The sequence below is a fragment of the Eptesicus fuscus genome, chromosome 13 (genome assembly GCF_027574615.1).
Source record: "Eptesicus fuscus isolate TK198812 chromosome 13, DD_ASM_mEF_20220401, whole genome shotgun sequence".
Lineage (NCBI taxonomy): Eukaryota > Metazoa > Chordata > Mammalia > Chiroptera > Vespertilionidae > Eptesicus > Eptesicus fuscus.
The window spans coordinates 8,530,750-8,543,494 of NC_072485.1; the positions used below are offsets into that span (position 1 = coordinate 8,530,750).

The 12,745-nt window shown below is 35.6% G+C and overlaps 1 protein-coding gene across 2 annotated transcripts in view; it reads left to right on the plus strand.

The window, feature by feature from the left end:
- Positions 1–12,745, plus strand: part of DYNC2H1 (dynein cytoplasmic 2 heavy chain 1) — a 328,866-nt gene that overhangs the window by 52,908 nt on the left and 263,213 nt on the right. For both annotated transcript variants that reach the window (XM_028158576.2, XM_008150183.3), the window contains exons 29-34: positions 874–986; positions 3,627–3,746; positions 6,562–6,712; positions 8,390–8,595; positions 9,739–9,921; positions 10,502–10,684. In XM_028158576.2, the coding sequence (XP_028014377.2) occupies positions 874–986; positions 3,627–3,746; positions 6,562–6,712; positions 8,390–8,595; positions 9,739–9,921; positions 10,502–10,684 (956 nt within the window). The remainder of the gene's footprint in view (positions 1–873; positions 987–3,626; positions 3,747–6,561; positions 6,713–8,389; positions 8,596–9,738; positions 9,922–10,501; positions 10,685–12,745) is intronic.

The window sequence follows — 12,745 nt, forward strand, 5'->3', positions numbered from 1 at the left end:
CAGTGTTTTCCTGGGGCCGTGTCTGTGCAGCAACCACGTACTCTGCTGCCATTTTTAATCTCTCACTGGCAGTGTTTTTTGAAGAAAATTTTGTTGGAACACTCTCATGTTCATTATTGTCTATAGCTGCTTTCATGCTACTAGCACAGATTTGGTTAGTTGACACAGAGAACCATGGCTTGTAGAAACCGAAAAGATTTACTCTGGTGCTTTACAGAAGTATTTACTAATCACTGTCTATTTGAAGTTTTAAGATTTTTATAACTGTGGGCTTGGGCGGTAGTGGAAAGAGCTCTTGGAATCAGAAGGCTTGCAATCAAGCTCTACCTGTACTATTTATTAGTCAGTTATTAATTAATTGTTACCCCTCTGAAAATTTGAAAATAATAACTTATAGGGTTTTCTGAAGATCAGAATTAGTTAATGTATTTAGGCTTTTTGTTGTTGTTGTTAAATATTAAACAATGTTCAAATTTTGGCGAAGGGCAGTCCTCTTTGCCCTCCCCTTTTCTCTCATCTTTTTGCCCCATATCAGTGGAATCATCAGTCTGTATTCTTATGCACTAATTTGTGTCTGAGTTTTTTTCATCACAATAATGTTTTGAGATACCTACCTCTATATTTTATTATTTTAAATTATGAATAACATTTCATTGTTTGAATATGTCACAGTTCATTCATTTATCTGTTGATGGGCTTGGGTTGTTTCTCCTTTTTGGTTATGTAAAGCTATTGTATTACATTATATGCTAGAATTGACATTCTATTGCATTGTCATATTTATTATGAAGTATATATTATCTGATAACCATATATGATTTCTAATAATTATTTTAATCATTTTGCATTTAAATTGTTGTTTTTATAATGTAGGTATTAATAGTGTATGTTTTGATAATGAATCAAAACATATAATTGCAATGAAATCTTTGGAGGGCGAAATTGTACCTTTAAAAAATAAAGTTCTTCTATCAAATAATGTAGAGGTAAGTAATTATTTTTCATATATGAAAATTAAAAGAATTAAGTGTATGACCTTCATATAAAATTGAGTCAATTCGTAGGGTAAAGTTGGTTAATTGAGAAAGCAATTTGTTTTTTAGTTTTGTTCAGAATTATTTGATATTAAAGGGAATACGGATTTTTAATCTTTGGAAGGCAGTATATAATTATGAAAAGAGCCTTTGCTTGGAGTAAAAAGACTTGGATAGTGATCTTAGCTACAAAACTTACTGACTTAGAATAAGTGACTTAGAATCTGTTTTCTTATCTGTAAAATGGGAATCTCACTATTTGTTGCAAAGGCTTTCTTTTGAAAATTAAATGAGATAACTGGCTTTTAGCACATTATATAGTGTTTGGAACATAAGTACTTGGTAAGTCTTAGTTCTCTTTTCTTTTAAAAATGAGTTGTATGGTCCTGGCTGGCATCCTCAGTGGTTAGAGCATCAGCTCTTACACTAAAGGCTTGGGTTTGATTCCTGGTCAAGAGCACATACCTGGGTTGCAGGTTCAATTCCCGGCCTTGTTTGAGGTGTGTGTGTGAAGCAACCAATCGATGAGTCTCTCTCACATTGATGTTTCTCTCTGTCTCTTTCCTCTGTCTCTCTGTTTTTCTCCCCTTGCCCCCCCCCGCTCCCTCCCCATCAACTTACTCTGAAAATCAATGGAAAAAATATCTTCAGTGAGGATTAATAAAAATGAGCTGTATAAGATGATTTATGTGAACTAGTAAGCTTAAAGCTAGTGCATTCGCAGAATAGCTATGATTAATTGGTTTTTATAGCGCTGAAAGTGAATTCTCAAAGGCCTATTACAGGTATACAGCTAAAACCAAATAGCAGTAGGTTGCATCACATGGAATTATAATTTTTAGGTTCCAGAATTATCTTCCAACTGAAGTCAAAGGCCATGTCTTATCATACATGTATCAATACAGTTTAGCCAAAGGACTGTTCCTGATTGGGCCTCAACAGTTTAGCAGGTGATTGAAAGCACAGAAGTTTTTCAAAACAGTGCCCATGCTTGGTGAAGAGTTTTGTTACTTTCTGCTGTTGTTTTCCTTCCTGTAGTTTTGTTGGGACTAGATGAACAGAGAGAGGAAGAGCTTAAGTTTTAGAGCTGGGCTAGAGCAAATTTTCCAGCAGAGGAAAAGTGAAGTCTGGAAGTGTCTGTGATGATGAGCTTTGCACAGATAAAGCTCTTCACTCTTTTGCTTCCGTGGCTTTGGAGCTGAGTCAAGTATCATGCTGTTTTTAATATTGGAAAGAGCTCTAAAGATAAAAAGAAAAACTAGAACATAGAGTTAAAGTAAGTAATGAAAAACTATTTAAGATTGCAGCTTTTTCTTTTAGATTTTATTGCAAATGATAGTCTTTTAAAGTTAAGTAAGTAGTGATTCCTAAATATTTATTATAGTTTTTATTAATCATTATTTTAACTTTTATTTTATCTATAATCATGTGAGTGAAAACATATTTTTTGACCTTAAAACAAAGTTAGTTTTATTTGAAGAGGCAGCTCAACTCCCCAGATAATATAGTTCCTCCTGACTAAGCAATCCCTTCCCAGGATTGCAACTTTCTGAATGTGAGATCATTAGGATAGCAAGAGCCTGGGGACGTAGCTGGTCACTTTGATTCTGATTTATTGGCCTAAGTATCTACTTTGATTAGTTATAATGATAAAAGGAAAGAGGTACTTTTTAAATGTTCATATTATATTGGTTTGTATAGATATTGTAGTAGCTAACCACAACTTTTGAGTTTTTACACTTGCAATTATGCCAAGAGGTTGAAAAATAAAGGTTTTCTTCAAATTACTTAAATCATTTATTAATTATATGACATATAACACATTGGGATGTAAGAGTCAATAAGAAATTATAATTCACCCTCCTGAAATAAAAGAATAGGGTCAGTCAATAGATTACGCAGCCTCTGTGGAAAACAATATGGAGTTTCCTCAAAACATTAAATATGGAACTGTCATTTGACCCATTGATCCCACTTCTGGGAATATATCCTAAAAACTCCAAAACACCAATTAGAAATAATATCTGCACCCCTATGTTTATAGAAGCATAATTTACAACAGGTAAGATTTGGAAGTAGCTCAAGTGCCCATCAGCAGATCAGTGGATAAAAAAGCTATGGTACATTTACAAATTGGAATACTATGCAGCAGTAAAAAAGAAATAACTCTTACCATTTGCAATAGCAAATAAAGCCAGTCAGAAAAAGATAAGTATCACATGACCTCACTCAGACGTGGAATCTAATGAACAAAATAAACTGATGAACAAAATAGATCAGAGACATATAAGCATGGAACAGACTTTGGAACCTCAGAGGGAAGGTGGGGGAGGGTGGGTGGTGGGAAGAGATCAACTAAAGAACTTGTATGCATATATGCATAACCCATGGACACAGACAATAGGGTGATGAAGGCCTGGGTTGGGGTTGGGAAGGCTAGAAAGGGTCAATGGGAGAAAAAGGGGACATATGTAATATTTTCAGCAATGAAGATTACAAAAAATAAAAAAGATGAGATTTGAAAGTAAAAAAAAAATAGATTGTACATCTGTTTTATGATATGTATATATTATTTTCTAACTTTATTTTTAGAATTGGTTAAATGATTTGGCCCTGGAAATGAAGCAAACTTTGAAACAGTTGTTGACAGAATGTGTTACTGCTGGACGAAGTTCTCAAGGTGCAATTGACTCATCCTTGTTCCCATCACAGGTAAGGAGGCTTATGTCTGGAGTAAACATGGCATCCTGGGATGATCCCTGACCTAGAGTCGCAGGGCTCAAACAACTGACATCTCTGTGCTCCTTTTATCTAACAGTTGTCATTGACAAATGGCTTAATTTCTGCGTCTCGGTTCCCTCAGCTGTAAAATGTAAGGGAAGAACTGCATGATAGTGAAGTTCTCTTCTATCTCCATTAATTCAGATTCTTTCAAGCAGAAAGCATGCTGGGATATAAGCAGCCAGGCCGGTGGGGGAGAGAATGTGGAAGGAGAATCAGTCATGTAGTAGTTTCCTCCTTTCTGATGTTAGTCCATCACGGATGGAAGGGCACAGGATGGATAACACTGTCCCCCACCCCTCCCATGGAATCATCTAAGAGGTCGACACAGACAGGAATTTAGCAGGATATTAGTGTAGATGGAAAATATGGTTATACCACTGATCTAAAATGTTATCAGGGGAGCTGAGAGCTTGGTTACATGGTGGGAATTGTAGATGGTTGCAGGTCAGTATTAATAGGACCTCAATTCTGAAACACTGGATCCTAGATACCAATCTTATAAAACTTGTTCCAGACCTTATCAACACATAGTACTTGTGTTAAGTATTCTGCCTTGTTTAGGATTTTTTTTATTGCTGGTTAAGACTAACACTGTCGGTTTAGTAACTTTGGTTATTAGGGACCTGAAACATAGGCATTGAGATATACTATGATTTCTCATAAGATAATCTATCCAACTACTCAAAAGTTATTTGCTTTTCATATTAAAACATTTAGTACTTGATTTGTTAAATGGGAAGCTTGGGACATTTTAGATTCTTATCCCTTTTATCATTGATGTCATTTGTATCCTTTAGCACTTTGAGTCAAACTAAAATATGTTTGTTTTTTTTAAAGATAAATTTTACTGATTTTTTTACAGAGAGGAAATGAGAGGGATAGAGAGTTAGAAATATCGATGAGAGAGAAACATCGATCAGCTGCCTCCTGCATACCCCCCACTGGGGATGTGCCTGCAACCAAGGTAAATGCCCTTGACCGGAATCGAACCTGGGACCCTTCAGTCCGCAGGCCGACGCTCTATCCACCGAGCCAAACCGGTTACGGCTAAAATATGTTTTAAAAAACCTTGCAGCCCTTGTAGTTCTATCAGTGGAAAGAGCATCGGCCTGTGGACTGAAGGGTCCTAGGTTTGATTCCGGTCAGGGCACATGCCTGGGTTGTGGGCTAGATCCCCAATTGGGGGCGTGCAGGAGGCAGCCGATCAGTGATTCTCATCATTGATATTACTATCTCTTTCCCCCTCTCCCTTCCTCTCTGAAATCAATAAAAATATTAAAAATAAAAAAATAAAAATAAAAAACCTTGTAAAGTTTGTAGAGAAAAGTAAAAGCAATCATCAATGAATACTGCCAGTGCAAAGTCAGAATTAAGTTGCTTTATTACTCTGGGAATGTTTTTTAGTACTCTGTCAACTTTCAGGTAGGATTTAAATTGATTTAGAGTAAAAGACACAATATTAAGAAATCTACAAAAGTAAGATTGCATAGTAATTGGATTGGGGAAATGACAATTATATCAGGAGATACAGGCTAAATAAAGTTGCTGGATTTGAACCTGAAAATTACTACTGAGCTCTTTAATATTCAAGTAAAATGAATGTATTTATAGTACATAAATTCAGGAGTATTGACTGAAAAAAATTCACATGTATCAGTATTAGTGTGGAGGTGGTGAGTGAACGTTTTAGTAAGAAAATTAAAGAGCAAAGTCTTTTCACAGAAAAGCAGATTTGGATCTGCTTAAATGCTTCACCATATATCTGACTAAAGAAACTGGTGAGTTTGGCAGATAACAAACTATGGCAGATAACTTTGCCCTGGAAAGAGTTACTAATTGGCTTTCTCTTCCATAAATGAATCTAATATGATATTTACACAATGTTTTAAGTAAGAGCAAGACAGTAGCTTAGTCTGCTATATTAAATTATAAAGTGTAAATATAGATAACTAATTGACTTAATCTGTTAATAGAAGCATTTGATGATATTCATCTGGATGCTGAAAAATATATAGCACAAAAAACAATCTGTTCAATAGTAATAGGTGAATAGGTTTACTGTTTAATATGATGATGGATTATGGCTTTAATTTAAAGGAGGATATTGATTTACCTTGTCAATCTAAGAACTGTATCAAACTTTTTTAATGTAAGTTTTCAAAGACTGGTATTTAAATGTATAATTTGCTTTATTAGTAGTCTTGCTATATTAAAGAAAGCCTCTGAAGCAGGGTAAGCATCTCATGTTTTATATAAAGGTAAAGATATCTATATTGATCTTGAGCTAGTTTCTGTTTTTTTGAGTATTAGACTAAAAGATAGGACAGATCTTAATTTAAGATAAAATTGGAATTTGAAATGGCAGACTTCAGTAATACAATGAGAGATTATTTGGAATGCTAGCAGATTTACTTTCTTATTAAATAGAATGTGTCATACTCTGTTATCTTTACATCATTACTGGTTGAAAAGAAGCCATTTATGAGGAGAGTCAGGGGAAGATAGTATCAAGTCCCTTCTATTACCATAAGCTTGGTGAGTTCTAGGACCTACCAAATAGGCCTATGGGAGATAGTATGAGTTCTGAGAAGTAAGCTTGGGCTACATTCTCTGTTAATATTTGAGGTACCAAAAGGGCATTCAGGTACAGAGATTCAAAACAATAGAAATTTTGGGAAAAAGTTGATAAAATATTCCTAAGTAAAATCACCTCTTAAAATTATTTTTTCTCTTAATTTAATAGATATTATGCTTGGCGGAGCAGATTAAATTTACTGAAGATGTAGAAAATGCTATCCAAGATCATAGCCTTCATCAGATTGAAGCACAACTAGTAAATAAGTTAGAGCACTATACTGACATCGACACAAGTTCTGAGGATTCGAGCAATGCTGGTATGGGAAAATGTTCCATTTTCTGCCTACTTTTCAGTTATTTGAACATTTTTTGGTATTATATCTTAATTCATTTATTGTTTCTGGCTATCTAATTTGGAGGTTAGTTTAGAAGTTACGATATACTTAACTTTTAAATTGTACTTAAACAAAATGCAGAAACCTTATCATCATAGTTTTCTTTATATCCCACTTTTTATCTTGGTGTTGACTTAATGTTACATGTACATACATTGAAAACTCCATGAGATTATAATTTTTGCCTTTAACCATCAAACGTTTTTAAAAGACTCAAGAGAAAAATAGTCTATTATATTTACCTAGATGTTTACCATTTCTGTTGCCCTTCCTTCATCTTGATGCTCCAAGTTTCCTTCTTGTATCTTTTTCCCTCTGTTTGAAGAACTTCCTTTAGTGTTTCTTTTAGAGCAGTATTATTTGTTGTCTATGAATTCTCATAGATTTCCTTCATCTGAGAATGTCTTTATTCCTTCCACCTTTGTTTTCTTATGTGAATTGATTTTTTGTTGTTGTTGTTCTTTGCATGTTGAATGATTTTGGATTGTATCCTGGACATTTTGAAAATTGTGTTATGAGAGTCTGGCTTTTGTTTAAATCCCCTGGATTAGTGTAATATTAAAATATCAATGGTGATATTTTTTCATTTAGCAATTGATCATATTTAGTTCAGGCCAAAAGTTCCAGCAAACCTTCTGTGGGTGTGGTTCCATTGTCAGTTCTGTTTTCAGTCTGCAGTGCTATTATAGATCTGCACGTGTGCACCATCTAGTGGCCAGTTCTCAAAGTCTTTGGTTTGATGTTGAAGAGGAGACCTGCACAGTTTGGAGATGAGCCTGAATTCTTAAGCAAGTTTATAGGGTCGTTTTTCTAATCTCTTTTCTCTCCATGTTCTTCCCAGTATTTTCTGGTTCCCTTGGGCCCCCCTTTTGGTCCTCTGGCCAGAAAGCTGAGGTTTCATATACTTTATACTCTCCTCCACACTTTCTATGACCACACTCATGATGTGGGCCAATTGCTGGGAGAACACAGAGAAAAAGAGCAGCAGCGGTTTGTCCTACTCTTTCAGGATCGGAGCTTCTCTGATTTCAGAGGAATGCTCCCTTTCCTCAGAATTTTAGGCACTTCTGGGTCTTAACTGCCAGCACTGTAGCTACCTGGAGACTCCTGCTCCTGTAGACTTCCTGTCTACAGCAATCTGGGTTTCAGGCTGCACTGTGTCAGGCCTAGGGATACAGAGAGGAAACAAAAAGAAAAAGGTAAATTCTCCACTTGTTTGATAGCACTTCTAATTCTGACCTTCCTCATTTGCCTAATACATTTTACTTTTCAGAGTCCTAAATAGCAGTTCAGTGCATGTTGTCCATGTTTTTTACACCTGCATTCAGAGGAAAAGAAGGCAGTGTGTGCTTACTCCTTGCATAAGGAACCAGAACTCCTTTCCTATTGAATGTCGATGCGTTAGTTTTCACATACAAAATTATTATTTCATACAGATGATGGGTTTGATATATATTACTATGCTCTATATTACTATGCCACTCAAATATATCGTGAATTTACCATTTACATTAATTAAGAAATCCCCTGTATAAAGATATCATAAAGTATGTAAGTCACAGGCTAACATTTTCTCCAATGATATTTATTTGTATATAGAATCTGGCATTACGGAACTTAAACTTAAAGCATTAATCCTTGACATTATTCATAATATTGATGTGGTGAAACAATTGAACCAAGTTCAAGTTCATACAATTGAAGACTGGGCTTGGAAAAAACAAGTTAGATTCTATATGAAAAGTGATGACATATGTTATGTTCAAATGGTGGATACTGAACTTCAGTATACTTATGAGTATCAGGTATGACTTGTGGCAGAAATGTTTTATTTTTCTGTTAGAAATTATTACTTTAAAGGAAATTTTCTTTTGGATAAAAGATTTATTTTTATTTTAGTTATAACTTTCAAGAATGTTTTATTTCTGTTTCATCATAATTAAAAATGTTATATTGCAAAAAAAATCATTCTCTTTATCAAAAAGTTAAAATAATGGCAGTGTTGTACTGAATTCTCTAAATGTATCTTTTCTAAGAATAGCATTTATATAGAATTTGAGATATATCTTCAATTGAAAAAGAATTGAAGATAGGCAACCTCAATGGAAGTGGTTTGGTTTGTGCCTCCTTATACAAGGACAATCTTGAGCAATTTTAAATATGCTAAAATAGGTTTACTAAATGTTTTTATGTTTTTCAAGGTAAAACAACTTCTGAAAAAATAACCTAACCCATATTGCCTTTTCTAAAAATAAATGCATCTGAATCCTTTCTGCCTTATTTTTATCATAATCAATCATCAGAAAATTTTGGCAATTATGTTAGTAAGCATATGTCAGGAGAGTTGCCAGTTGGCTCTTTCAAAAAGGAAATGCATTTTGAGACCCAATCTGTCCACCTAAACTAAGGAAAAACATAAACTACAGCTGGAATTGGAATCTGTTTTCCCTAAAATTTAGCAGAGAATTTGAAAATTATATGATCAGGTAAAATTGTTTCATAAGAAACTGTTCAAATTAATTACACTTTGAGGTCTCCAAGTAATTCTGATATGTGAAGGTTATAAAATTTAAGGAAATAATTTACATGAATTTAAAATACAAAACAAAATGCCTTTTTGTACTTGATTATTATATATTTTTGGATTTGTTTGCCTTAGAAGTATGTTTTTGTACTATTATAAAAAACTCAAGAGACTGTTGAGAAAACCTAACAATATATTAATTGAGGAAAGAATAAAATACATGCTTGAAAAATAATTAAGTTTAATTCCAGTTTGCACTTTCAAAAGCTTCTTTCATTAAAAATAATTTGGATACTGTTCTGTGTTAAAAACTTTAATCTTTTTGTTGCCTCTTTATCTTTTTAAGTAGAATTTCACACTGTGTAAATATTTATAAATGTTAATTAGAAGATTCATATAAAAACCTTATATTTCCCTTGTGTAGGGTAATGCTCCAAAGCTGGTGTATACTCCACTGACAGACAAGTGCTACCTCACTCTCACTCAAGCCATGAAGATGGGACTTGGAGGAAATCCTTACGGTCCAGCTGGAACTGGAAAAACTGAATCGGTCAAAGCTTTGGGTGGACTTCTTGGAAGACAAGTTTTAGTTTTTAATTGTGATGAGGTAGAATCAATAAATATCCAGCTAAGTAATAGTGTACTAGTTACATGGTTGGATTAGTTTTCATGTACTTATATATCAAAGTTGAATTTAAAATCACTCTACTTTTAAATCGCTTGAAAATAGAATTTGTTTTATTTGAAAAGTAAAATGGAGAGAGGTCGCATGTAGTATAGTCCCAAAACTTTTCTAAAGAGAATTATTATAAAGAAATAACTTTATGTTACAGTTTAGAAAAAGATTTTAGTAAGGAGAATAGTAAATAGAAAAAGAAAATTTTAAATTCATTTAAAAATATTTTGTGTAGGATTTGTATTTTGACTTAAAGAATAACTAAAACAAAAATAATATTTTAGTTTTGTTTACTTTTCAGAATACTTTCACCTGAATTATTTTGTTTACTCCTTGAAACCACTCTGAGTTTGAAAGAGTAGCTATTTAATCTCTACTTTTTAGAGCAAAAGAGGCATAGAGGGGGGAAATGATTACCTTTACCTTATCAGTAAATGACATAAAATATTAAATTATTATTAGCAATTTCAGTTGCTTTTTAGTGAATATAATTTTTATTGTTATTTTTAAGGGCATTGATGTGAAGTCAATGGGACGAATATTTGTTGGTTTGGTCAAGTGTGGGGCCTGGGGTTGTTTTGATGAATTCAATAGACTGGAAGAAGCTGTACTATCAGCAGTTTCTATGCAGATCCAGACAATTCAAGATGCTTTGAAGAATCATAGAACTGTATGTGAACTGCTTGGCAAGGAGGTATAAAAATATGTTTGTAATTTAAAGATTTAAAATATTTTATAAGACTTTACATTATTTATATTCAGGCAGTATCCTATCTTTATTTTTCCTGGCACTACCCCTGTTTCTAACCTGTGACCCATGTGTTAAACCTTTTTGCCTGTGAATTGTCTCTGAGGTTTCTCCCCCTTTTTTGGGGGTCTCATTCTACCATTCATCTTCAAACTATATAGAATAATTGTGTTATAATATTTGCTAACATTTATTGAGCATCAGTCTGTGCTAGTACTGTGCTTAGTGTTTTAATGCATTGTTTCATTTCATATTCACCCATCCTTTGAAATATGTTCTATTACAGTAATGTTGAACACACTGAAAGTTAAAAAAACTGTACATTTATCCTCTTATCTATAATAATATATTCACAATACAAGTTTTTCTGGGTAGGCCACAAAAGTAATACCAGTTGTAAATTATTAACATGTTATTTACATGATGCTTAAACTCTTGAGAAAGTATTAAGTTTTTACCTCTTTGTTATCAAAATTTATTTTCTTCCACATTTTTTTCCTTTCTTCTTCTTACTAAGAAAGAGTGGTCCTTTCTCCCAACCAGTGCTTATCTTTCTACCTGTGCTTTGGAATCAGTTTCCCAGGGACCCTCTTTGAGTTATCCCCTCTGCCTTCCTTCCTCTACCCATTCCTCATTGGCTTTTAAACATAATCAAATCTTTTCCTTCTTAATATATTATACATAATAATGTTATGTAACTAAAACATAAGCAATCTTAATTCATCTTTTGTTCCAATCACTGCTCTTTCTCTTTTCTTTCCTTTATAGCCCAGTTTTTCTACTCAAGATATTTGCCCATTCATAGTTTACACATTCTAATTTAGCTTCTATTCTTTGAGCTTTGTTGAAATGCCCCTACTAGGTACTCTTCTGATATTCTGCTCTTCTCTGTTAAAGTATTTATTACACTACTAGAGGCCCGGTGCATGAAATTCGTGCACGGAGGGGGGTTGTCCCTCAGCCCAGCCTGTACCCTCTCCAATCTGGGACCCCTCGAGGGATGTCTGACTGCCCGTTTAGGCCCGATAGGGATCGGACATCCCTAAACGGGCAGTCGGACATCCCTCTCACAATCCAGGACTGCTGGCTCCCAACTGCTTGCCTGCCTGCCTTCCTGATTGCCCCTAACCGCTTCTGCCTGCCAGCCTGATCACCCCCTAACCACTCTGCTGCCAGCCTGTTTGCCCCCAACTTCCCTCCTCTGCCGGCCTGGTAACCCCTAACTGCCCTCTCCTGCAGGGTTGATCACCTCCAACTGCCCTCCCTTGCAGGCTTAGTCCCTCTCAACTGCCCTCCCTTGCAGGCCGGGTGCCTCCCAACTGCCCTCTCCTGCTGGCCATCTTGTGGGGCCATCTTGTGTCCACATGGGGGCAGGATCTTTGACCACATGGGGGCAGCTATATTGTGTGTTGCAGTGATGATCAATCTGCATAGTACTCTTTTATTAGATAGGATAGAGGCCTGGTACAGGGGTGGGGGCCAGCTGGTTTGCCCTGAAGGGTGTCCCGGATCAGGGTGGGGTTCCCTTGGGGTGTGGGGCGGCCTGGGTGAGGGGCCTGTGGTGGTTTGCAGGCGGGCCACGCCCCCTGGCAACGCAAGCGGAGGCCCTGGTATCTGGAATTTATTTTCCTTCTACAATTGAAACTTTGTAGCCTGGAGTGGAGCCAAGCCTGGGGCTCCCTCCGAGGCCGGCAGCCATTTGTGTTGGGGTTATAATTGAAACTTTGTTGCCTTAAGCGGGTGGGCCCAGCCAGGGTGTGCGGAAAGCTTTGCTTCCCCTGTTGCCGGTGGCAACCCTGGCCTGCTCTCTCAAGCTGCATTCTGCCGCCATTTGTTTGAATTTGTTTACCTTCTATAATTGAAACTTTGTAGCTTGAGTGGAGGCTTAGGCCTGCAACGGCTGGCAGAAAGCTTGGCTTCCTCTGTTACCTAGGAAACCTTGCTCTCTGTGGCTGTAGCCATCTTGGTTTGGGTTAATTTGCATGCTCGTTCTGATTGGATGGTGGG